The 27,375-nt window shown below is 38.0% G+C and overlaps 1 protein-coding gene across 4 annotated transcripts in view; it reads left to right on the top strand.

The window, feature by feature from the left end:
• The window catches only part of FER (FER tyrosine kinase), a 302,725-nt gene that overhangs the window by 76,216 nt on the left and 199,134 nt on the right, over window positions 1-27,375 (top strand). For 3 of the 4 annotated variants that reach the window (XM_054715017.1, XM_028149768.2, XM_054715018.1), the window contains exons 9-10: window positions 6,305-6,427; window positions 17,478-17,667. In XM_054715017.1, the coding sequence (XP_054570992.1) occupies window positions 6,305-6,427; window positions 17,478-17,667 (313 nt within the window). The remainder of the gene's footprint in view (window positions 1-6,304; window positions 6,428-17,477; window positions 17,668-27,375) is intronic. The other variant, XM_054715019.1, reaches the window with a different exon arrangement.

Below are 27,375 nucleotides of genomic sequence, written 5' to 3'. Positions count from 1 at the left end.
TCCGTGATGCGTGATTGGGCGGCTGCGGGCACTAACCCATGCCACCTGCCCCGGTCCGCCGTCTTGGCTTGGATCTCTTTGGTGGTGGGCGCTGCCCCCTTGCCCTGCCATCTTTGCTGGGTTAATTTGCATAGCCCCCTGATTGGCTGTGGGCATAGCGAAGGTATGGTCAATTAGCATATTACTATTTTATTAGGTAGGATGATATTATTTGAATAGAGGCTAAGGACTATAAAGATCTCAAACAGTCCTTTTATTTGAGCAAAACACTGGAAACACCCTAAATATTCATTAATCAAGATTTGGTTAAATGAATTTTGGCATATCTATAATTTTCCCATTATGCAGGTTTTAAATAAAATAAGATAGGTTAATATGTATGCTTATATGGGAAGATATCTAAAGTATATGATAAAGAGTAAAAACAAGTTATAGAATAATATTTATGGTGTGAGTCTATTAATAAAAAATGGCACATATATGTATGTTTGTATATACATAGACTATATCTTGAAATGGAGGAGACTGGATGGGGTAAGTAGGGCAGCATGTTGGGGCAAACGTTGATAATAATGTTAAATAAATGTGGTTTTATTTCTCATCTCTTTGAATTCTTTTGTTAGCATGACTCTCTCCAGAATATTAGGTATTCATTTTTCCTTTCATTGTGTCAGTTCCTTTTACTAAGCCTTTGTTTCTGAGTCACTGGCTTTAAGTAGTTTTAGAGAAGAACTCTCCCAAAAACTCTATTAGAAAATGCTAATATTTTATAGAATGTGCTTACCTGTATTCTACATTTTTCCTTAGCTCATTTAAGAGCTGTAATGTGTTAATATCAAATAATATTAAGAAAAACTTCAGAAACATTTCCCTTTTTGTTTTGCATTCCTTTATGTTTGTTTAAGAGGTCAGTGACCACCTGTCCATTGTGAAAGGTTATGTTAGTTTGGAAGTGAGGATCATTATTAATATTTGTGACTGCTGGAGAATTTTTCTATAAATAGGAGTCATACTGGCAGTCTCCCAGACTGTTGATTAGTAGTGACTATGAAACAGAGAAAATTGGACCACATTTCTCTTGAACTCTTCACAATTCTTGGCTAGATGTCAGATGCTGTGAATGATTAATTTATATCTTTGTTGAGTGAGTGAGTGAATGAAGACTGTTTTATGGAGAAATTTCAGGGAGTTTCTGAATAATGGATCTTATGTCTGGCTTCATATTAAGATTTCTTAGGGAGCTTTAGAAAATGCTGATACCTGGGACCCAACCCAAAACAACTAAATCATATTTACTGAGGGTAAGATCAGGCACTGGAATTTTTGGTAAGCTTTCCATGTGATTTTAATGTGCATACAGGATTGAAAATCTCTGCCATAAGCCCACTAAAATTGTAGAGGTGTGTGTGTTACTTTCTTGGGGGAAGTCCCTGCAAATTTTTAGAGGGCTTCATGACCCAAAATGACGAAAAACTAATACTTGAATTTCAGTCCATTTCTAATGAACTTAAATTCCTCAAATTTTATAGAATTATTGGGGAAAACTAGCCTTTTTACAATGGACTAACTAGATGACACCTTTTAAATTTTTCTTTTTCTTAGGTTCTTCAATGTAACATACAAATTATTTTCATTATCAGAAACTTACTCATAAATTTAATAATTTATGTTCTTGGTTTTTGTTTAGTGTATCAGAGTTTTCTCAAATAAATGTAAGAGGTTCTGAGATTATTATACAACTAGTATCTTTATCCAAAACAAGATTATACAGTTTTGCTGCCTGCTCTTTTTCAGGCTTGATGAAAATCTAGTGATATGAGAGTAAGTGACAAAGTTATTGCATTTGCCCATCTAAATATGTGCCACCGAGCATTTTACTGTACTTTTATTAATTACCTACCAATTATATATGGCACACACACACACACACACACACACACACACACACACACACACAGACACACACACACACAGTGTCCCCAAAATGTATACATACTTTTAAAAAATATATTTTTATTGATTTCAGAGAGGAAGGGAGAGGGAGAGAGAGTTAGAAACATCAATGATGAGAGAGAATCATTGATCAGCTGCCTCCTGCACGTCCCACACTGGGGATTGAGCTTGCAACCTGGGCATATGCCCTGACCAGGGATCGACCCATGACCTTCTGGTTGATAAGTCGATGCTCAACCACTGAGCCACCCTAGCCGGGCTACACACTTTTTATTGAAACACAGCCATGCTCATTCATTTGCCTGTGGTCCACAGGTAAACTGCTACAATGGCACAGTTGAGCAGTTGTGACAGAGACCATGTGTAGTATTCTCATTGCTTCCCACTGCTACTTGTTACAGTACAGATCATAGTTGACAAAGTTATAAATCAACAGCATTTTGAGTGCCACACATACTGCTGCCCATGATCATTTTATTTACTTTTTAATATTAGTCCATGCCTATTAAGTCAAAACAAGAAAAGAAAATGGATTTTGAATGCCATACTTCTAAGTCACAGTGGAGTGTGGATTATTTTGTTCTTGAATTAGATGGTAAAGCATTGTGTTTATTTTGCAGTGATAGCCTGGCTGTGCTAAAATAATGCAATATATGCTTACATTACCAAATACACATGCGGTTCAATATTACCAGCTCAGAGAACAGTGCTAGTCAGAAAACTTAGAGGACTTAAAATGGAATACCTCATTACAGCAGACTTTCTTTAGAAAAATATAATATGTAAATGAGAATGCAACCAAAATAAGTTTCTGGGTGGCTCATTTGTTAGCCAAGTAAGCAAAGCCATTTACCAATGATGAATTAATTAAGTAGTGCTTCATTGCAGTACTGAAAAAATATGTCCAGTGAAAATAAACGTGTTATAACAATTAGTTTTTCAGTGAGAATATTTGCTTGAAGAGCTGAGACATTGAGAGCTACATCATTAGTTGATTAAAAAAAACAACTCACATAATTTCATGTGCTTTCCCCTGACTCTTGATGAGTCAGCAGGTGTGATCAGAAAGTGCTCAGCTGTTGTTTATTTGAAGTCAATGCCTAGTTTTAAGTGACTGAAGACTTACTCTCTGTGAATAGCCTGACTGGGTCAACTACAGATAAAAATATTTTCAAGGAAGTTAAGACAACACTAATCCAGTACAAACTGAAGTTGAATCTTTCTTTTTAGATGTGTAACAAATGATGGTGTTAAAAATATGTGTGGATCAGAAAGAGGCTTAGTTGAACAAATTTACAAAGCATATGAAAATGTTAAGAGTTTTAATCCTATAGTTATTCATTATATTATTCATCACCGGGTACTTTGTGAAAAATATTTGAATTTAACCATATGTTATTGAATCGATCATGTCACCAATGACCTTCATTTGCTCTGGTGGACTTTACCATAATCTATTACATGATTTTTTGTTAGAAATTAAAACTGAAAATCTTTTGCCCTATCACATAAGACTTTGATGATTTAGAAGTGGAAAGTTTTATTGGTGTTTTTTTTTGTTTGTTTGTTTGTTTGTTTTTAATTCAGAGCCCAGATTGAAATATTTCTAAATAATCAAAATTTCCCTCAACTGTTGTTATTGAAAATTGAATTCTCAAAGTTTTGAATATTAGCTTGTGCTAAAGACTTGATAATTTTCCTATTGAATTCAACCTAAAATTATGAGCTAATATAGTGCTTATATGCATAACTTACACTGCAGTAAAGTCATTTAGATGACAACTAATGTTATTTGAATCCCAGGAAATGTCAGGTTGTTTTATATACTTCCTGTGCAGTCCAACATTTAAACACAAAGCAAGATCACCATTCTTACAAAATTTGTAGCTGATGCATTTTCTGAGTTCAAGCTATGTTTCTAGCAGCATGTTTTGGAACTTGGTGCAGATATTTCGACATTTCAAAATCCACTCACTTGTGCAATTGAGGAGTTCCCACCTAACTTTAGAAGTGATAAATGTTCAGTATAGTGACATGCTAAAAAGCATGTAATATAATTTTATAAATGCCAGCTAAGAAATAAATATACTCAATTGAAATCATATGCTCATGGATTGATAATGGTATTTGGCAACACTTATCTGTGTGAAAAGATATTTTCAAAGATCAAATACATAAAATCTCATTATATATCTGCTTTAACAAGTGAACATTTGTAGCTGATTTTGATGATAAGCACTAGCTTTGAATTTCAATGAAGGTAAACATTATCACCCTAAAAATATTTCTATCCTCATAGTAGACTGTTATTATGATAAATTATACTCAGTTATCATTATTATTATATTTTGAATTTGTCAATAAAATATTTGTGGATACTTTTTCTCCTTTTTCTTATATTAATATCTATATAATATTCCTTGATTTTGTCTCTTGGTGGAAAAGCCTAAAATATTTTACTCTCCAGAGCTTTATAGAAACTGTTTGCTGACTATTGTGGGAATGGAACCGATTTTACCTATTAAACTGTCTGAATCAACTTTCTCAATTGGTGATATGACAAATACTGCAATACTCTCATGTCTTAAGAAGGGCCTTGGTTTTATCAAGTCTGTTTTTGCCTGTTTTCACAGTCTTAGCTCAAGTTTGTTTTTTGGGTGAATTATATGCAATTATATGAGGCTATTTTAGGGAATACTTTTTGAAAGAGTGAGTTGGAAAGATTTGGAAATAGGCAAAATATTAGAAGCAGATGATATGTTAGGAGAGGTTGATTAAGGGAAACAAAGAGGTTACATAGAATGGGCGGATTTGTCAGATTGCTGGTGGCTATCTTTAACAAAAACTTGCATGGTTGATTAGAAGTCACCTTCTGTTTAATTTTGAGAAAAACTAATACATATTTGTGCATTGGTATAGAAGGTTATACATAAATTGCTATGAGATTAATAAAAAAGGTTTATTCCATTTATGTTGCAGTAATAAAGATGTCAGGAAATTACTTCAGGCAACTGTCAACTTATTTCATTTGTTTTTTTTATTAACCCAAATATCACAATGTGACAGTATTGAAAACTTATAATTTATAATTTTTCAAGAAGTTGGGTCTTTGTAAGAGTTATGTAAGATATAGATGATGATATCCAGTGGTTTGGGAATACAAAAGTGTTGTATAAGTACTGAAAACTTGTTATTATCCATAGTAATTATTTTAGGTTTTTTAATCTTTAAATACAGTCAAATCCTTCAAAATTAACTAATGCATCCAGATAATAAAAATCTGCAAAATCTTACAGAAGGGTATACAATGAAAATCAAGGTTCTCCCTCTTTATTTTATAGACCCCATTTCTAGTTTCCAGTGTTAATTCATTTAAAAATGTATGTATCTTTTCAGTATGTATATGTAAGCACTACATGTATATAAATTGTTTACTTAAGTGGGGTTATTCTGTGCATAGTCTTTTGCCTTGTTCTCTTAATACTTATGAACTCTTAATAGGGTACAGTGTTCTACTGCTTTCATGTAACATGATTATTGAATTTAGTTATTTATTGATGGACATTTAAATTATTTCCCAGTTTGTTAATATTGCCAGGGGTGGAATCAGGTTTTGTGGAGACTGAAGCTTACAAATTTTTTTTGGGGGGGTTGACTAGAACAAAACTATACATAAAAACAAATATAAATTAAGTACAGACCCTTGGAAGGTATCTTGCAAGTGAGGTGCCTGAAGGTTATGTGTCATTAGCGTTATAGTAAGTTCACCTTTGCTTATTGCAATTACAAATAGTGCCACAATAAACATGCCTGTGATTACATATTTTTTCACTCATTGAAGCATATTATTTTGGATAAATTTTATGAGGTGGAATTAATAAAATGGACTCCAGACCACAGGCATGTACCTGGATTGCACGTTGGATCCCCCGCCCCAGCTGGGAGGCAACCAATTTATATGTCTCTCTCACAATGGTATCTCTCTCTCTCTCTCTCTCTCTCTCTCTCTCTCTCTCTCTCTCTCTCCTTCCCTTCCTCCTCCCTGCTTCCACTCTATAAAAATCAATGGAAAACACCCTTGGGTGAGGATTAACAAAAAATGACAACAAAATGGTCTGCTCTGTACCATCCAATAAGGTAGCCACTACCCACATGTGTCTGTTCAGCCCTTAAAATGAGGCAAATGCAACCAAGGGACTGAAATTTCACTTTAATTTAAATTAAATTACATTTGGCTACTGTTTTGGACATCACAACCTTAAATGTCTGAGTGTCTGTGTGTGTGTGTGAGTGTGTATGAAGTGAATGTAATTAATGTATGGATTGATAATGAGGAAATTGTCCATTCTAGGTTGAAAACTTTAGCAGAGGAACTTATGCAGACACAGCAAATGCTATTAAACAAAGAGGAGGCTGTCCTGGAGCTGGAGAAAAGAATTGAGGAATCTTCTAAGACCTATGAAAAGAAGTCTGAGTAAGTAAAACAAAAATAACTTGAAGGAAGAAAGTGTAATTGATAAAATTTTACTAAATACTCCTTTTACATGTATTATGGATTTAAAATTTCTAGAAGCTGAAATTTCATTTTTAAGTATAAAACTTAGATACTTTCTAGGACTCTAGAAAAATAGCATGTGTTTGTTAATATAGTGTACAGATTATATATCTTAATATTTTACATTAAACACTTTTCTGAAAAATCCTGTTAAAAGTTATCTTTACTTTCCCTCATCACTGGCCACAAGATTCACTGTGAATTCCTTGTTAAGAAAATGGCAGGCCAGTTATATGTAGAAATTGGCTTCTACTGTGTTAGAAGGAAGCAAACATATTAAAAAATAGCAGTCTGCTTCACCTATAAAAATCTTCTATAAAAAAATAGCAGTCTGCTTCACCATTGTTTTTCTTGCTGATTTCTGGATCTGTAAATGTTTTTCCAAAACCTCTGATTTTACTTGTCTTGTTAAACCCTGCTTTTAATTTTTGTGTTAATTATGTCTTCTACTGTTTTAAGTAAATTTTGAAATAATTTAAAAATTCTAATTCAACTTTGGCAATGATTTGCATCTCCAACAGGGATTAGTTTCTTTCATGTGACTGGCCCAAGTAGAGTTCTTTCTGTTATACTCTCACAAACTCAAGGAAATTGTGATGTGTAGGATTTCTCTCTTTGGTCTATGCTTGCTCTTATTTTCACAACTTTCAAATATTTACTTTTCTCAAATCTCTGATCTCCTTATCTCTCCCACTGAAGTCAAAGAATATCTCTCCTACATTATAGAAAGAGTTAGAATCATCAGGTGGCAATTCTTATTTTCTGGGACTAGATATCCAAATCCATCACATTGGTTCCCATTCTCTTTCCTTACTTCCATAGAGGAACTGCTCCTTACTCTAAGTCTGTTTCTTGTGTCTGTCTTTTGTATCCCATCATCTCTTACTTTCTTAGAAAATTTGCATTATTTTATATATTATGTCCACCTTTTTCTCTCAACAGGATCCTGTATCACTTTTTAAATATGCCTGTCTTTAAAAAAATGTTTTTATTGATTTTAGAGAGAGAGGAAGGGAGAGGGGGAGAAAAATAGAAATATCAGTGAGGAAGAAATATGAATCGGGTGCCTCCTGCACTCCCCATACTGGGGATCGAGCCAGGCTGGGCCCTGACCGAGAATTGAACTGGTGACCTCTGGGTGCATGGGATGATGCTCAACCAACTGAGCCACACTGGTTAGGGCTTTGCTTAGGTCTTGATCCTAAAAATAATCTTCATCACTCTGCCCACTCCAGATAATTCTTTTTAAATTTTCATAGTTCCTCTGTCTTCGCTTTCTGTTTTTTTAGTCAAACTTTTTCTAAGAGTGATTATGCACAAGCATTTTCTCAACTCCCACTTAGTTCTCAACCTTCATATATCTGGCTTCTGCCCATCACTATTGAAATAGATATGTGTAAGATCACTAATGATCTCTACATTACTAAATTTAGCAACTGTTTTACTTGATCTCCTCACGGTATCTGACTTTACTGATTTTATGTTTCTTCTTTTTTAAAAATATATATTTTGATTTCAGAGTGGAAGGGAGAGGGGGAGAGAGAGAGAGAGAGAGAGAGATAGAAACATCAATGATGAGAGAGAATCATTGATCAGCTGCAACCTGGGCATATGCCCTTGACCAGAATCAAATCTGGAACCCTTCATTCCACAGGCTGACGCTCTATCCACTGAGCCAAACCGGCTAGGGCTATGTTTCTTCTTTTCAATTGGCCTTTGGGACCCAATATGCCAGATCTTACTCCTCTCTTTCTGGCCACTCTTTCTTTATAAACCTATTTTCCTCCACTCAGCCAATCCATTTTGGAGTTACTAAAGGCATGGCCCTAGGTTATGCCACTCACCTCCCTGAACTCTATCTCTGGGTGATCACCTAAAGATGATGCACATTTATTACTTCCAGATTTCTCCTCTGAACTCTCTGGTCATGAAGTCATTTGCCTACTTGACAGGCCTCCTTGGATGTCTTAAAAATACTCTAAATTTTCTGTGTCCGAGGCTGAATTAAAAATTTCAATCCAACCCAATTCAATCCAACCTAGTTCACTCTTAGTATTCCTTATTTCAGTGAATGGCAGCACCATCCATCCTATTGTACAACCCAGCATGGTAGGAGCCTGCACCTCTCATTTATAGGATGGTTCTTATTACTGCTTGGTGTTAAATATCATATTGGAGTCACTGAGCCTTTCAGAGGTGAGAATAGAAATTTAAGTTACTCTGGGCATTCCTTTAATCTGAAAAATTTCAGTTTTGTATCACTAAATCTTCTATTTGGATTATAAAAATAAAATCTATCAACCATTGCTAATATTACATTCAAAATAGAATTATCTTTTGCTTTTTTCTATTTGCAAATAAATTTCTTCCCATGTGTACAGAAGACAAAGTAGTTCTACTTTTTACAGCTTGTAAATGAACACATTGTAAATGACTCCTGTTTTAAAATTTAGTGGTTATAAAGAAAGACAATAAGGTAGCTGACCCTCTCACCAGCATGTATGGCCATATATTGTTGGAAGAGGCAATCTTCAAGTGTTATCTTAATCTAGAAGTTGTGGGTTTCTTTGATTTTTTTTGGTATGCTTTTTTTTTTAACTTATTTTATACTACAAACAAATTTTATTTTAAAGTAAATATATATATATATATTTTTATTTATTTTTTATTTAATTTATTAATTTATTTATTTTATTTAAATTACTTTATTGATTAAGGTATCACATATGTCATCAACCCCCTCCCCCCGTTCCCCTCCCAATTCCCCCCACACGCAAGCCCCCCTCCCCCTGTTGTCCGTGATCACTGGTTAGGCTCATATGCAAGCACACAAGTCCCTTGGTTGATCTGTCTCCCTTGTCCCCACCCTCCCCTACTTTCCCTCTGAGGTCCGACAGTCCGATCATTGCTGTTCTTGTTCCTCAGTCTATGCTGTTCATCATTTCCCCTAGATGAGTGAGCTCGTGTGATACTAGGAATACACTTATAGGAACTGAAAATGAGACAAGCAATAATGGTTATGCTGAGAGGCAAATGAATCAGTCTGTAGTGAGCCTCCCTCTGGGCCAAAAGTTCTTTTGAGTCCCGGTTTCCATGTCCAGCAGTTGTTAATGTGTTCATAACAGCAATGATATTGCAGCTCTGGATGGTGGACAAACGGTGGTATTGCAGGTCCGACCCTCTCTGGTTTGGTCCTGGGCAATCTGCAGTGATGCATATCTGCTGACTGCTAGTATGGCAAGGCATCGTCAGCGTCTTCCATCTCTGGACTGTTTCTCTTCTGACTTCATGGCTGGAGCACTCCTGTCAATTCCTCTCTGACGCAGGAATCCACATGTCTCGGAGTTGTTTTCTGAAAATATACAAATATATTCTCGACCAAAAGTTAATAAAGGAATATTTTCTATAAATTTGACTTGCGATCCTTTTTCATTTTTTTGCCCAAATGATTTTCCTTTGGCTTGTTTTGATACCATGTATGTTTTACCTGGGTGACTTGCTGTTAGCATTACAAATGAAAGTTAATTTTCTAAAGTAAAAATTTTCTAGATGTAATTTATTTGCAGGATATTTTTCCTTACATGATATTCTTCTACTATCCCCCCTTTTTTGGTTTAAATATTGGGAGGCTTTTGGAAATTTTATGCTGTAATCTTGATAGCTTTTAAATTTTACTTTTTTGCACTAAAATGTGACTGCTTTAGGTTCATTATATGTTACGCAATTTTACCATGAGATGAACTACCAATAAAAATTTTAGTTAACACTTTAGTAACAGCTTTTTTTGTCCAGTACAATTGATTTTTCTAGAGTATTTGCTTATTTTGATTGGCCAATTTAAATAAGTCTGAAAACTTGACTACTATTTTACTGTCAAATTTAATACTCTAACAACCATCTTGTTTTACCCTATAATTATTAGTGGAGAGGATTATTTGCCTTCTTGAGTAGGCCCTGAGCATTCCTGGTGCTAGGCTGGATTTAGATATTCTAGACCCCAGTTCCCCGGATCGTGGGTGCAAGACATCTCCATCAAGTCTTGTTGCAGTGAGAGGGCATCTGCTGTCGGCCAAGTCTCTGTTACCTGGGTCCCGATTTGAGCTGGGCATGTGAAGCTGAGCAGCCATGGGGGCAGGAGATCTCCTTCAGCAGGGGTGAGGGTTCAGGCCCCTGCAAACTTGGGGGGGGGTGAAGGTCTGTGCCCCACCTCTGTTGACCCCCAAGTTCTCTCCTGATGGCCCCTGTGCGACTGTGCCTGTCTTAGGTTGTTCCTTCCCTGAGGAATCTTACCCGTCTCTGGCTAACCAGCCATCCTCCGGGCCAAGCAGGGTGATGTGAGGTTTAGTTCTGTCTCCTTGGTCGCCTATGCCCCCATGGCCTCCGCGCCCAGCACCTGTCTTGGGATCCCCTCGCCTGCTGGCAGGGTCCCAGCACTGATCACATATCTTGTGGAACCCAGGTTTCTTCTCCAAGGAGGCCCAGTTCACCCCACTGGGCGAGAGACACATCCCTGGTACCAGCCATCATGAGGTTTCACCCTTGGCATGAACAGAAGCTCAGGCAACAGCTGTGGACAATTGGATTGTGAGAAGCAGGTCCCTCTTGGCTAAAAGGGCAAGAGGGGCCAATTTAGAATGCTCAGGTGCCTTCCCAGGGGGCCCTCTACATAGTGGAAGGGATTAAACCCTTTCATGTCCTTTTTAAATTGTTGCCAGACATTCAAAGAATTAGTTTGTAAGTTTGTTTGGGGTAATTATATAATATGCTGTTGTAATTCTAAAATATCTAGAGATGTGCTATGCTTGTCTCCAAACGTAACACATCTCTAGATATTCCCCCCCCCCCCCATGGGTGTGAGGAATTATTATATGTAATGGGGGTGATCCAAGTCTGGGAAAATTTTTAATGACAGTGTAGAATAATATCATGATATTATTAAGGATATTCTTTGTTCTAGTCCATGGCAATACCCTTTCAAACTGGCTGTCTATTTCTTTTTGTATAGACAAGGTCTTGGTTACATTCTCTGCACTTCTACCACGGGCAAGTAGTGATAGTAGTGACACCCTTTCTTTGGTGTCCACACAAGCCAGAAACCTCTCTTTAATTTTACACACAAAGGGGCATTGTTTTGATTTTGTGTTATACAAAAGGGAAGCTGGGTGGAGACCCCTGTGTATTTATACTTTCTGCCCCCCCCCCCCCCCCATGGACCTCCTGGATAACCAAGGTGTTTGGTATTATTGGTGACTACATTAATCAGGGGATCAGCCTATATGAGTGGTCTTACCCATGAAGAGTCAGGAGCATAAGTCCAAAATACTTACCCGCTTGTCCCGGGTAAAATTACCTTACATCTGATGATTGCTAGCATGGCTGGAAAGGCGTTCTCGAGCATTCTTGGGTTTCAGGTTACCTCACAATTTCTTCCCTGAGGTTTGACATTCTGATTGATGTTTCTCTGTTTCTGGATCTATTTTTTCCCCCATCAGTTTATGTTGTTCCTTATATTCCACAAATGAGTGCTTTCTTGACTCAAATCGTTGACTTTGACTCTCTCTTTATCTACATAATCAGTGTGATCCATGTTCCTTCACCTATTTATATTTATCAGGAGATGAGAATGGGAGTAGAGGAGAGGGGGCTTAAATGTAAAGGGTGGTGGATATATGGGAAATAGCATTTCTTGAGTTCTTACTCTGTTCTACACATTCTATTGGATGCTTTATATATAGTAAGCCAATGAATGTTATCTTTATTTTACTTTCTGTATAATTGCTCATATTTTAACTTTAGGAGAATTTAGATAACTTAGAATCACATGCCTATTAAGTGGTAGAAAACACATGAGTCCCTGACTCCAAAGTTTCTATCTTTTTTGATCACAGCATTTGCTTGATCTTATGATTTTAATAGTGCTCTTAGGAGAATAAATTAGAAGGGATAATTATGTCAGGCAATTCAGAGGATGAGTCTTGTTTAACCCAAGTTCTATTAGCCCTTCGTTACCATGGGGGTTTTATTGCTAGCTTCAATAAAAAAATCTTAAAAATGTTAAGAATATTTACATAACGAAATAGTCATTGTGGAATCTCATTAATTTAGATATTAGTAGGGTTGAAGTTTGTCTTTGAATAACATGTTAAAGTATTTTGCTAAACAAATAGTCTTCAGGGATTCTGGGGAAATGTTTGATTTTCAATTTTGTTTCCTTTTTGTGTGTGTATATGTGTATTTAAGTGCACTTAAATAATTAAAATCAATTTTTATTCAGTTTTAAAAGTAGATTTAGAATTATTTTTACTCTGTAACACATTAGCTTCATTACAATGCTACTTGAAAATAACAAAAACAATAAAACTACATTTCCTCACAAATACTATTTACATTCTTAAATTAATGGAATCATACTGAATTTTGTGCTTAATAGAAATACCATTATTGGATCTATCAAAATATAATATAATAAAGGACTAAAGTTAAAACCTGTAAATTTGGATTTAAGTAATTATCTTTAAAACATCTTATAATAATAGTGACAAAATAAATTATATAAGAAATCATTTGATAGTTTTGATTCCTATAATTGAGTAATATAAAGTGAAAAGTGAACTTAGAGAATGATTTTTATATAACATGAAATTCACACAAGAGCAGAATTTTAGCTCATATAAATAAAGTAGCCCTCAGTTGAAATGTTGCAGAATTTTATCTAAAAAAATAAGGTAAAGCCAACCACTAGAAATGGTATGATTTTAATATAACATAAAGCATCACTCTAGTGTACATACCTTTACTCATTACTTTTAGAGTATGTTTACTCAACTGGAAATAATATAAATATTCACTTGATTTATGATCCTTGACTACTGTATTAGAAAATAGTTTATGGGACAATATACCAAGCATATGTCTTTTATGACTCAGTGGCATAAAGAGCTAGAACATTACTATTGGTTTTAGTGCTTGGTTTTAGTTTCAAAAAGAGAATGATTAATCTTGTACCAATATCACCTAGTACTTAAAAATACTTTCTACATCATAAAATCATAACTCCTGGAGCCATGCAGGATCTGAAGAGAGCTTTTGATTCATAATTGTCTTTCAAATTATATGATATCTGTAGCCCAGAAGTTTTAAGAGACTTGCAAAATGCCACATCTAGCCTGTAGGGAAGGTAAGAATTGAACCATCTAAAATATTGTTCTAGTCTGCAAATTCAGGGTACTTTTAACTTGGACTCAGCACTTTAAAATTACCCGTATTACCAAAAAATGTGCTATGTAAATAGGAAATTAATTCAACAATATTTATTGCATGTCTGCTAAGTGGTGTGAATACAATGAAAGGTAAGACATATATGGCTACATGTCTCATGAAGCTTATACTTTTGTGGAATGCGCCAATACAACACAAGAAATTAACAATTGTCATAATTGCTGTGAAATAGGTAGTTCTGATAGAATAGAGGAGCACCTACTTAAGATAGGTGGCCAGGGGTCTCCTGGGAAATGGCATCTTTGCTGAGACCTGAAAGACAGAAGGTGCCATCCACATGAAGAGGAGTTTGAGATAGCGATAAGTAGCACATGCATAGGTTCTGATCCCTTCCGTTTTTTAAATTTACTTTATGGCTTCTTATGCATCTTGTATTATTTAATCATGTATTTACTATAAGTTTCTTCTTATTAAAATATACACAATTGTTTGCTCAGTGGTGTTATATAAAATAATTGTATAGTGTGTTGTATAGTGATTACAGCAATATTTTAAAAAAACTATTGAACAAAAGCAAGATGTTAATGTATGTGAAATTGTCATTATACATAGAGCTTAATAGGATTAATTGGAAGAAGCTAGTATTGCTTATTGACTTCATTATAAGACATGAAAATTGACCACAGCCATATAATAGGGCATATGCTGCCCCTTCAAGTCTCATTGTTTTTAAAAACCACTAAAATAAAAACCAAGGTATTTTTATTTTAACCTAATTCTTGATAGTAGGATAGTATCTCAGAATTTCTAAATACAATGTGGTACAATGTAGTAGATACTTAGAACTTCTGAAGGAGAATAAAAAAGGCCTGTCCCTAAAACAGATTATTTAGGAACCCAGGGCACATGATACGACAAAAGCCTCACCTTACCAGAGGAAGCATGATGACAGCAACAGTGATATATATTTCAATTAAATTTTTAAATATATTTTATTGATTTTTCACAGAGAGGAAGGGAGAGGGATAGAGAGTTAGAAACATCGATGAGATAGAAACATCGATCAGCTGCCTCCTGCACACCCCCTACTGGGGATGTGCCCGCAACCAAGGTACATGCCCTTGACCGGAATCGAACCCAGGACCCTTGAGTCCGCAGGCTGACAATCTATCCACTGAGCCAAACCAGCTAGGGCCCAATTAAATTTTTAATTTGGGGTAATTATAGATTGCTGTCTATGTATATGACTTAATAGAGGTCCCATGTACTTTATAATTACTTTGCCCCAATGGAAGCATTTTGGAAAAGTATAATTTAATATTATAATTGTAGATATTGACTTTGATACAGTCATGACTTAGAACCTTTTCATCACTGCAAGGATTCCTTCATATTGTACTTTTGTAGCTACACTGCTTTCCACCCCCTTCTAAGTCCCCAGTATCCTTTAATCTGTGCTCCATTTCTACAATTTTGTCTTTTCAAGAATCCTACCTAATAATAGACAAATATGCAAATTGACCATACCTCCGACACACCACAAGCCACGCCCACCATCCAATCAGAGCGAGCATGCAAATTAACCCAAACCAAGATGGCTACAGCCACAGAGAGCAAGGTTTCCTAGGTAACAGAGGAAGCCAAGCTTTCCGCCTGCCCTTGCCAGGCCTAAGCCTCCACTCAAGCTACAAAGTTTCAATTATAGAAGGTAAACAAATTCAAACAAATGGCAGCAGAATGGAGCTTGAGAGAGCAGGCCAGGGTTGCCGCCGGCAACAGGGGAGCAAAGCTTTTTGCACACCCTGGCCGGGCCCACCTGCTAAAGGCAACAAAGTTTCAATTATAACCCCAACAGAAATGGCTGCCAGCCTCGGAGGGATCCCCAGGCTTGGCTCCGCTCCAGGCTACAAAATTTCAGTTGTAGAAGGAAAATAAATTCCAGATACCAGGGCCTCTGCTTGGGTTGCCAGGGGGTGTGGCCGGCCTGCAAACCACCACAGGCCCCTCACCCAGGCTGCCTCATGCCCCAAGGGAACCCCCACCTGATCCGGGATACCCTTCAGGGCAAACCAGCTGGCCCCCACTCCTGCACCAGGCCTCTATCCTATCTAATAAAAGAGTAATGTGCAGATTGCTCACCACTGCAACACACAATATAGCTGCCCCCATGTGGTCAAAGATCCTGCCCCCGTGTGGACACAGGATGGCCACCACAATATGGCCAGCAGGAGAGGGCAGTTGAGAAGGGAGGCCTGCAAGGGAGGGCAGTTGAGAAGGACCAGGCCTGCAAGGGAGGGCAGTTGGAGGTGATCAACTCTGCAGGAGAGGGCAGTTAGGGGTGACCAGGCCGGCAGAGGAGGGAAGTTGAGGGCAAACAGGCTGGCAGGGGAGTGGTTAGGGGGTGATCAGGCTGGCAGGCAGAAGTGGTTAGGGGCAATCAGGAAGGCAGGCAGGCAAGCAGTTGGGAGCCAGCAGTCCTGGATTGTGAGAGGGATGTCCAACTGCCCATCCCTTGAGGGGTCCCATATTGGAGAGGGTACAGGCTGGGCTGAGGGACAACCCCCCTCCGTGCACGAATTTCGTGCCACGGGCCTCTAGTGTTATATAAATAAATTTTCACTGAATGTAACCTTTTTACATTAATCAATTCTCTGCCTTTTTGTTGGGCTAATCTCCTGAAATTCATTGCAATATAATTGAGGAGATTTCAGATTTCTTTAGAGCATCACTGAGGTTGCTTCCTACTCAATTTGATTGGAATTGAGTTTCAAAATATCAATCAGCATCATATTTATAAATAAAACTCTCTTACCGTGAGTTCCTTCTGCCTTCGATTACTTACCCAGTTTATGTTGATCCTTTTAAGTTCTATTTGAAGAAGTTAACTTTCTGACCTTATTCTCCAACTTTGAAGCTTCCTCTATTGACAATCTATTGTCTCTTACATATAAATAACTTACTTTTAGTAGTGCATGGCACAGTTCTTTAAGATATTATTATACTATGTATGACAGTGTTTCCAAAGTTGTTCCCCACTACCTGGGTTTTCTTTTGTGTGTGCGGCTTAAATATGGTGAGTTAGTTTGAAATTTCCACTAGAGGCAGCCTCCAAGGGGTAAAAAGTCACAATAAGGCACCATGTGGCTATGTAGTTCTCTAAAGGAGGGATTGGAAAGTCTTTTGTTTTTATAGTGATGACATTGGAAAGATTTGGGGACTTATGCTCATTCCCTTATTAACAGCTCAGCCCTCAGTGTTAGTTAGAACAGCTTTCCCCAACTCTGAACACACAGTTTTCCCAATATACAAACAACATGGTCCCAGGCTGTCATCTTGATTTGATTTATTTTACTCTAGGCACAGATTTGACCCTAGCTATATTCCATGTGAGATATGAAGTACATTTAAGATTCTTCTTCAGTCATGTTAATTCATTTTAGGCCCTACGCTTCTGGACTTAAGTGTCTGTACTCTGTGAGGTAGATGGTTTAGCTATAAAATAAAATGAATGCTATAGACCGTAATATATTTGAAAGTATCTTGAATTTGATTTGGGCTTCCAAACATTTTCTTCCATTTTGTTAATGCTACTTCTGTGATGACTCAAAATCTATTTAGTTTCCTAATTCTTCTGATTCTGTAGGATTCATAAAGATGAAAACAATAGCATATATAAGATTTCTTTATATATAAGGTTTCTTTAAAGTCTGCATTTCTTAAAGAAGTCAATACTTAATGTGTTCTTTTTTAGTATTGTGCTGCTGATAAGCCAAAGACAGACACTTGAAGAGCTGAAACAGTCTGTGCAGCAGCTGAGGTGCACTGAGGCAAAGTTTACAGCACAGAAAGAATTACTAGAGCAAAAAGTGCAAGAAAATGATGGAAAAGAGCCACCTCCGGTAATAAATTATGAAGAAGATGCACGATCAGTTACATCTATGGTAAGCCAAAGAGTAATCAAACAAGAAACCAGAAGAGTGGTATGTAGGTAATAAGTGAATACAAAAGTCAATTCTCATTCTATAACAAATTGTTGCTCTTGTTAATATGCAGGTCCTATTAAACTTGTTTATAAATGCAAAATAGACTTGTCAGTCACCTTCAGGTCACCTGGTGAGCACTTTCAGGAACCACCTGTAGAGTCAAAGGAAAAAGCTCTTCTCTTGCCTTCAGAACTGAAAACAAAGACTGCAATTGTTTTTATTCCTGGGAGACAGCAGGAAGGTAGGGTGTTATTCTTAAGATAGAAGTAAGAAATAAGGAGAAAGCTATTTATTAATTTTTTTCTTAAGAACAGTAGAATATTATTTATCTGAGATGTGTTTATTGTTTTCACAATAAGATTTTTTTCTTACAAATATCCTTAAACTACAATAAACACATTTAAATTCACCAACTAGAAAGTAAACTTATTTTATATAGTTTTATTAACTGTTTAAGAATACCTAGTACAAATACTTTCCCTGTCTCCCTTTATTTCTTCATTCCTTTCTTCTTTCATCTTATGTTGGTGGTTCTCACCAAGGGGCAGTTGTACTCACCCTTCTATCCCCACCCCTGCCCCAGGAGACTTGTCAGTGTTTTTATTTATTTATTTTTTAAATGAATTTGAGTTTCACAGTTAGTAATTGCTATTGTTATCTAGTGTGTAAAGTCTGGTGATGCTGCTAAACATTCTACAGTGCACAGGACAGCCCCTCACTTCACACACCCAACAAAAAATTAACCCAAAATGTCAATAGTGGCAAGGGTGAAAAAGCCTGAGCTATGTCCTTGGCTTTGTCTGTGGATAGTTGGGTGCAGTCCATATAAAGAACCATCATAGATAATGATACTATCTATACTAATAAAAGAGTAATATGCTAATTAGACTGGGGGACCTTCCTGAGACCTTTTAGATGTCCTTCCAGACAAAGCCGGGAGCTTGGCTGGCTTGCAAACCACCCCCAAACGGCCATCAGCCCCTCGCCCTGGCTGGTCATGCCCCCCAGTGGAGACCCCCACCCTAAAGGGGCGTGGCCAGCCTGCCAACGGCCCTTAGCCCCTCCCCTAGGCTGGCCACACCCCCCAGTGGGGACCCTCACCCTGATGGGGGTGTGGCCAGCCTGCAAGCCACCATCAGCCCCTTGTTCAGGCCCATTCTGCCCTCAGCGGGAACCCTCACCCTGATGGAGTTGTGGCCAGCCTGTAAAGGGCCCTTAGCCCCCACCCAGGCTGGCCACACCCCCAGCGGGGACCCCCACCCCCAAGGGTTTGTGGCCAGCCTGAAAAAGGCCCTCAACCCCTCACCCAGGCTAGCCACGCCCCCCAGTGAGGACCCCCACCCTGATGGGGGTGTGGGCAGCCTGCAACCAACCCAGGCCCCTTGCCCAGGCCAGCCCCACCCCCAAGGGGACACCTGCCCTGATCCAGGACCCTCTTCAGGGCAGACCAGCTGGCCCCCACCCGTACACCAGGGCTCTATCTATACTAATAAAAAGGTAATATGCTAATTAGACTGGGAGACCTTCCGGACGTCCTTCTGGACAAAGCCATGTGGCAGGGCTGAGGCAGAGGTGGTTAGGGGTGGTCAGGCCAGGAGGGGAGGGCAGTTGGGGGTGATCAGGCCAGCGGGGGGGGGGGCAGTTGGGGGCAAGCAGGCTGGCAGGAAGGGCAGTTGGAGGTGAGCAGGCCAGCAGGGGAGGGCAGTTGGGGGCAAGTAGGCAGGTAGGGGGGCAATTGGAGGCGAACAGGCCAGCAGGGAGGGACAGTTGGGGGCGAGCAGGCCAGCAGGGGGGGCAGGTGGGGGCTATCAGGCTGGCAAGGGGGGGCAGTTAGGGGCGAGCAGGTTGGCAGGCAGAGTGGTTAGGGGCAATCAGGCAGGCAGGCAGGCAGGTGAGCAGTTAGGAGCCAGCAGTCCCAGATTGCAAGAGGGATGTCCGACTGCGGGCTTAGGCCTGATCCCATGGGCCTAAACTGGCAGTCAGACATCCACTGAGGGGGTCCCAGATTGGAGAGGGTGCAGGCTGGGCTGAGGGACAACCCCCCCCCCCCCCCCGTGCATGAATTTTGTGCACTGGGCCACTAGTAGTTAATATTTTAGTAATTTTTGGTTTATGTGGTTCTGAATAGTATAGTTTGAATGTTAAACAGATTCAAATATCTTACATTGTGAATTATGAGTTATAATGCTTTGTTCTCTTTTACTGTCCCATCAGATCAAAAGGACCTCACTTTATTGCTTATGATTCTTGATAACTATCTGGCATGTGCAATCTTTCAGAGGAACTTCTAAAGATTTTTCTTTTATCAGGTTTTTGAAAACCTTAGCTAGTAAACATTTTGTTTTCTGTGTATGGTTAATAATATTTTCTTGTCTCCATGTGGGTGTAGAATTGGTTACTTAATAGCTTGATTTAGTGGCAGATAGGTTAAAACTGGCCATCTCATTAATTTTAGGTAATTCTGTGTGCATATGACCCCTTTTGGCATTATTATTATGATAGAAAAAGGTAGTTATTCATATCACTAGATGTAGCATATTCTGATTTGATAATTACAACTAAAAACTTCACTTTGACATTTAAAATATATTGATTCATTAATTCTTATTTATTAAGAGCTTACGATCATTTAGACTTTTTTTATCTTTCATAATCATTGAAGAGAAGCCTTTTAAACAAATGAATAAATAATGTTTCAGAGAGAATGTATAATACATTTTAAATTATATATGCTTCCTGGCACTTTCACATTTCTCTTGTAGCCATTTATTCAATAATGATAATACCTTGTAAATTTTTACAAAGTGATGTCACATATTTCACTTTACCCAATTTATTTTAAATAATTAAAATGCTAATTATAAATATATCAGGTATTCATTGAAACAATGACTTTAATAATTTTTAAGGAAATTACAAAGGACTAATGTAATATATGTAGTTCAAAGTAATAAAGTAACATTTTGTAAATTACTCATTCCTTAAATTGATGCCAATTAGTGTGATTTTACAGAGTATTTTATAAAACAAGTAGAAATATTTGCAATGCATAATTCTTAAAACTTAGTAATACTCCCACCTATATAAGTGAACTTTTTGCATAATTAAGCATTATTTTATGAATAATATTTTAAGAAAAGCCTGAAATTAACATAAGCAATTCTATTGGTATTTCTTCCTTATAAATTCCATCTTTATAAGTGGTGTAAAATTTAAACAAGAGAAATTTAGTTGAATGTTGGAAGAATTGAAAGAACTAAAAATTAAACTATGACATCATGGAAAATATTAGGTAAGAGAGACAGTTAATTATTCCATATGATCCTAATTAAAGGCACTGTTAACCAAACACTAACTCTGTGGTGGTGAATGCTTCTATGGAAGAATGCCTTCAGGCCTATACCACTGGAAAGCAATGGGGCCTGGATTGCACATTTTTATAGATACTCCCAGGTGTGTAATCAGGATTAGGATTGTATAGTCAGGTTAATATCGTAAATGTAGTGATTTTTAATATATACATATATATATATTATATATTTTATTGATTTTTTACAGAGAGGAAGGGAGAAGGATAGAAAGTTAGAAACATTGATCAGCTGCCTCCTGCATACCCCCTACTGGGGATGTGCCCGCAACCACCGTACATGCTCTTGACCGGAATCGAATCTGGGACCTTTCAGTCCGCAGGCTGACGCTCTATCCACTGAGCCAAACCGGTTTCGGCTAAAATATATATATTTTTATTGATTTCAGAGAGGAAAGGAGAGGAAGAGAGAGAGAGAAACATCAATGATGAGAGAGAATCATTGATTGGCTGCCTCCTGTAAGCCCCCTACTGGGGATCGAGCCTGCAACCTGGACATGTGCCCTGACCAGGAATCAAACCATAGCTCATAGGTCAATACTCAACTGGCTCATAGTTCAATGCTCAACCACTGAGCCATGCTGGCCGGGTGATGTAGTGATGTTTATTTTGGCAATATAATTTGATGAAAATTAAAACCCGTCTATTAATTTACAGAAATCTTTAAAAAATTGTGGCAGCAGATAATAAAATCATCTCTGTCAGGAAGAGATGCTTTCTAATGCTGTCTTTTTTCACCATGTCTAATTTTGCCCAGAATACAAAGGAGAGAATGATAAATACTAACTATCACACAATAATTCTCTGTGAATAAGTATGTCTCATTTATTTATTCACTTAATGTTTTTTGAGCACCTGTTATATGTGAAGCTCATTTCTAGATGCTGTGGGTACATCAGTGAATAAAACTTATAAGAAATCTCTCTTAGAGATTATATTCTGTAGCGAGTGACTTAGTAAATAAAATAAACTGTGTATTTATAATGAAAGATAATAAGTGCCAAAGGGTAGAAATTGAGCAGGGTAGAGGATTGGGGGTTTAGAGGGTCAAATGTTGGGACATAATTTTAAATGCAAGGTAAGATAAGCATCACTGGGAATGTGACATTTGAACAGACATGAACAGCTAGGATGTTACTTAATTTCTGGGGAAAGAACATTCCAGTCAGAGGGTACATTTTTACAAAGGCAATAAGACAGGAACATGTTTGGACTGTTCAGAGTACAGTGAGGAGGTCTGAGTGGAGCGGAAAGTGAAGTATATAGAGAGTGAGATTAGAGAAATAATGGAGAACAGATCTAAGGGCCTTGCAGACCATGATTAAGGATTATGGCTTTTCTCTGTATGGAATGGGAAGGCATTGGTGTAAGGGGGGTTATAACAAAGGAATGACATGCTCTGACTTTTAATGAAATGGATCATTATAACTGTGTTGAGAATATACTTAAGGGGAGCAGAGATGGAAGAATGCTAACCCAGGGTATAGAAAATGACTGTTTGAGCAAGGATGATAGCACTGAAGTGCCAAGGACTTTTTAGCTCCTAAATGTATTTTGAAGGTTGAGCCCATGGATTAATTGTGGAGTATGAGAGAAAAGAGTCAAGGATGTCTTTAAGATTTTTAGCAGGAACATTAGAAGAACAGAATTTGTTTCAAGCGCATGAATAGACTACACATTGAGCAGCTTTGATAAGGAAGAACAAGATTTCAGTTTGTCCATAAAAACAAGTATTTGGGCCTGAAGTTCAGTCCCTGATTGTAGGCATCTAATGGTATTTAAAATCACTTCACTGTATGAGGTCATCAAGTGAGTGAGGACAGATAGAGGAGAAAAGAGAAACAAAGGCTGAGGCACTCCAAGGTAGGGATCGTGGAGAGAAGGAATCAGTAAGAAACATGTACAAAGGGTCTAAGTGTTCCTTCCTTAGTCCTTAGTTGCCTACCTTATAGGTAACCTTCCAGAAGCATTGAATGCAAATAAAAACAGTACTGATCTGTATCTTACTTTTTTACTTAATTTATTTTACGTATCATTTTATAATAGTGTATATACAGCTACTCTCCTCCCCCCCCCCCATTTATTTATTCAACAAATATATATTTAGTATCCAGTGCCAGGTACCATTTTATTTATTTATTTATTTTTAGGTGCCATTTTATATTCTGGAAATGCAGTAGTGAACAAAATCAAGATAAGTTTTCTGTCCTCATGGGCCTTTCACATATATGTATGTCAGGTGGTGGTGAATTCCTTAGAGAAAAATAAAGCTAGATGGCAGGAAAAGGGTGCTGGGATGTGTTTCTATATATAAGTTTGTCAAGGAAAGCTTCACTGGTAAAATAGCTTTTATGAAGAAATCTGAAAGAACTAAGGGAGCAAGTGATGAAACTCTTTGGCATGAGATTATTCCAGGCAGTGGGAAAAGCAGTTGAAAGGCCTGAGACAGGAGTCAGCTTCATGTTTTTGAGGAACAAGGAAGCCAGTGTGTTGGAACAGAGTGAGAGAGAATAATAGGGGACAAAGCTAGAGAAGTAATAGGCATTTAGGTCGTACAGTCCTGCAGACCAGTGTAAGGCTCTCTCTCTCTCTCTCTCTCTCTCTCTCTCTCTCTCTCTCTCTCTTTTTGCTGCTCTATGTTTGATAAATGTAAATTTATATCTTAAACTCATGCCACATAAAAATAAATTTAAGATTTATTATACAAATATAAAAAAATTGTTGTGCACTGGGCCTCTAGTTTTTTCTGCTACCTCACTGGTTTCAGCCCAGCCTGCACCCTCTCCAATATGGGACCCCTCGGGGGATGTCCGACTGCCGTTTTAGGCCCGATCCCTAAACTGGCAGTCAGACATCCCTCTCACAATCTGGGACTGCTGGCTCCTAACCACTTGCCTGCCTGCCCGCCTGATTGCCTCTAACCACTTCTGCCTGCCATCCTGATCATCCCCTAACCACTCTGCCTGCCTGCCTAATGCCCCTAATTGCTCCTCTGCAGGCCTGGTCACTCCCAACTGTCCTTCCCTGCTGGCCTCATTGCCCCCAACTGCCCTCCCCTGCCAGATTGATCCCGCTCCCAACGGCCCTCCCCTCCTGGCCTAATCTCGCTCCTAACTGCTCTCCCTGCCGGCCTGATCACCCCCAACTGCCCTCCCCTGCCGGCCTGATCTCACCCCCATCTGCCCTTCCCTGCTGGCCTGATCACCCCTAACTGCCTCTGCCTGGCTGATCACCCCTAACTGCCATCCCCTGTCGGCCTGATCTTGCCCCCAACTGCCCTCCTCTGCTGGCCAATTTGGTTCTGATTGGTTGGTTTCTATGCCAGTCAGAGTCAAAAGCTCCACCTCCTAGGCACCCATTGGCTCCTCACAGTTCACCCAGATTTGGTTCTAATTGGTCAGTTTTTATGCCAGTCAGCGTCTCTGGGCCTATCTCTGGGCCTGATCAGAAAGGCGTGGCTGATCAGCAGCCCTGGTGGAGGCCTGGCGAGAAATGGAGGCGCGGCTGCTGGCCAGGCTCAGAGAGAAAGAGAGAGGCAAGTGCTGATCAGCAGCTGCCACAGAGGCTACAGATCAGACCCTGCTTCTCTCTTCAGGCCTCTCTCAAGGCCTGATTTGCAGACCCCTCAGCAGTCAGTGCTGGGTCACTGCGCCTGTAACCACGGCAACCCATCACTGACTGCAGGACTGACTTCTGGTTGGTCGAGCCTCCAGTTGTTGTGGATGTGATGGACCCAGGGTTTTTATATATTAGGATAAAGACACAAAACTACTAAATAAAATATAAGTGAACAATTTTTTATGTTGTAAAACAAATTACAGAATAAAAACTGGGAATATTATGTACTGCAAACATGATAAAGGATTAATGTTTTTCAATATATAAGTGAGTCATCCAAATTAGTTTATAAAAAAGTAATGCACCAATTAAAAGTGGGCAAAGAACATGAATAAGAAATTTGTAATAATTAGAGGGAATATAAACTTCAATAAAAATATGAACATTTTTTCAATCCCAATAGTAATAAAAATAATGACTAAGAAATGCAATTAGGAGATAATGCGTTATTTCACTTATCTATCACCAACTATAGTGGCTTTCTTCCAACCTGTTCTCCATACTCCAGCCAAAGTAATCTTTTAAAATTTTAAATCAGAACAAATCTGGTTATATTTATCTCTACAAGAATGGTTACAATGACCTCTTTTTTAAAAAAAATATATTTTTATTGATTTCAGAGAGGAAGGGAGAGGGAGAGAGAGATAGAAACATCAATGATGAGAGAGAATCATTGATTGGCTGCCTCCTCACGCCCCACACTGGGGATGGAGCCCGCAACCCGGGCACGTGCCCTGACCGGGAGTTGAACCCGGGAGCCTTCAGTCTTGCAGACCGACGCTCTATCCACTGAGCCAAACTGGCCGGGGCACAATGACTTCTTATTACTTTTAGGCTAAATATCAAATTTCTCTAAATGACCTAACTAAAGGCCTTATATTGTCTCATCCCTAACATAATTGCCAGATATTTCCCCATGGAAGAAAGAGGAGTGGGAGAAAGGAAGTATGGCCTCGGAGAATAATCTTGGGTCAGTTTAGGGATGATTATACTAATCTAGTTTAAGAACCAAGTGTAATTGGAGTAAGTAAGAGGTTTATACAAAGCTAACAGGTGTGGTCTAAAATCTTCAAGCGAAGCACTTCTGCCTGGTTAAGTCTCAATTATGAAGGGCAGATATGATGCGGAAGTTGAGCATGAATGAGCGTTGTTGGAGATGAAGACATCCAAGGAATTTGGAGGCCTTGAGTGTAAAAATCAGCCATGATAATGATACAGATTGAGCTGGAAAGAAAATAATCACAACCTACTTGCAAAGCCCTTAATAAATGGACAGTGTCTGAGAGGCCATTAGATGAAAGCATTGAGAATGAAAATGCACCAGCTTCATTTATGCTGTTATTATAAATACCTCATCCCCCCAAATTATTCTTTAACAGACATTTATTTTGATCCATTAATATTTGGCAATGTAAAAGCCTCATATGTTAGGTTGCTCTAATATGTTATTTAAGGAAAATTATTAAAAGAAACTAATTGACAGTATGCTAAGTATGTAAAATATTACTGGCAAACAGTCCTTCAAAATGAAGGAGTTATTCCTGTCTTTCAGATGAGAATATTGAAGGTTGAGGAGATGAAAGAATTTTATCAGAATCAGAGTGGCACATTCACATTCAAAATTTTGTGATATTATATTTTAAGTTCTATCCAAGCAGTGTTTCCTGTTTGCTAAGCGAACAAAATGGTAGCGAAAACTTTGCTCAAAGCCTCTCTATGCTATTAAATATATAACCATAGACCAAGTCAAACAACCTCTCTAAGATAAATTTCCTAATTGGTAAAATGTGGAACAATTTGTAGAAACCTCATAGAATTATTTTGAACACTAATGAGACAATGTTTGTAAATATGTTTAGTGCAGTTTTAGGCATATAGCTAAACTCAATAAATGGTGCTTAAAAAGAAAGAAAAAATTACCATGATGGCTTTTCACTACATTTATGGTGGAAGCTATATTCCACTTTAACATTAATATTTCAATTCCTTTTCATAGTGTAAATCATAGAGATAAGAAATTACCAGCAGGTGGAGCTCAGTGTCAGAGAAACCAAATTTTGGAAATTTGGTTTCTGAGATATTTTTCACCTATGTTTTAAAAATAGAATTAAATGCACACAGTTTTGAAATTTATATATGAAGGTTTTCTATTTTTAACATACCTACTAAAAGTCATCATCCTGTAACATAGTTCTTGAATATGTAAAAATAATGCTGTAGTTATTTCTACCATTTTATATCTGCTATATATAAGGTATGACAGTTCGGTTGTATGAATAAGACACTTAAAGTGAATTTCATTGAAAAGACTGGCTTAGAATTTGATTATTTCATTCAGTAATTGAGCTGATAATCTCAAGTTTAACTTGTCAAATCTGCTGCTCTCACAGTATTCCACTTAGCAAATGGTCTCACCTTTAATTAGTGGCTCAAGTCCACATATTGAGGAACACCCTTGTGTTCACTTTCTCAAATCTCACAACCACTCCGTCAGCAAGTTCTCTTGCTGCTACCTCCAAAATATATCCCAAATCTGACCTCTTGTTAGCATTTCCCCTATGATCATTCTAATAAGACACACCATAAACTGTGACCTAGACTACTTCAGCCAGACTACCTGCTTGTTCCCTTGCCCTTCCTATATTTTATTTTTTATACATTAACTAGAGTGATCTCATTGT

Source organism: Eptesicus fuscus, chromosome 4 (genome assembly GCF_027574615.1).
Source record: "Eptesicus fuscus isolate TK198812 chromosome 4, DD_ASM_mEF_20220401, whole genome shotgun sequence".
NCBI lineage: Eukaryota > Metazoa > Chordata > Mammalia > Chiroptera > Vespertilionidae > Eptesicus > Eptesicus fuscus.
The sequence above is the reverse complement of the archived record's forward strand: the minus strand, read 5'-3'. Positions and strand labels throughout refer to the sequence as shown.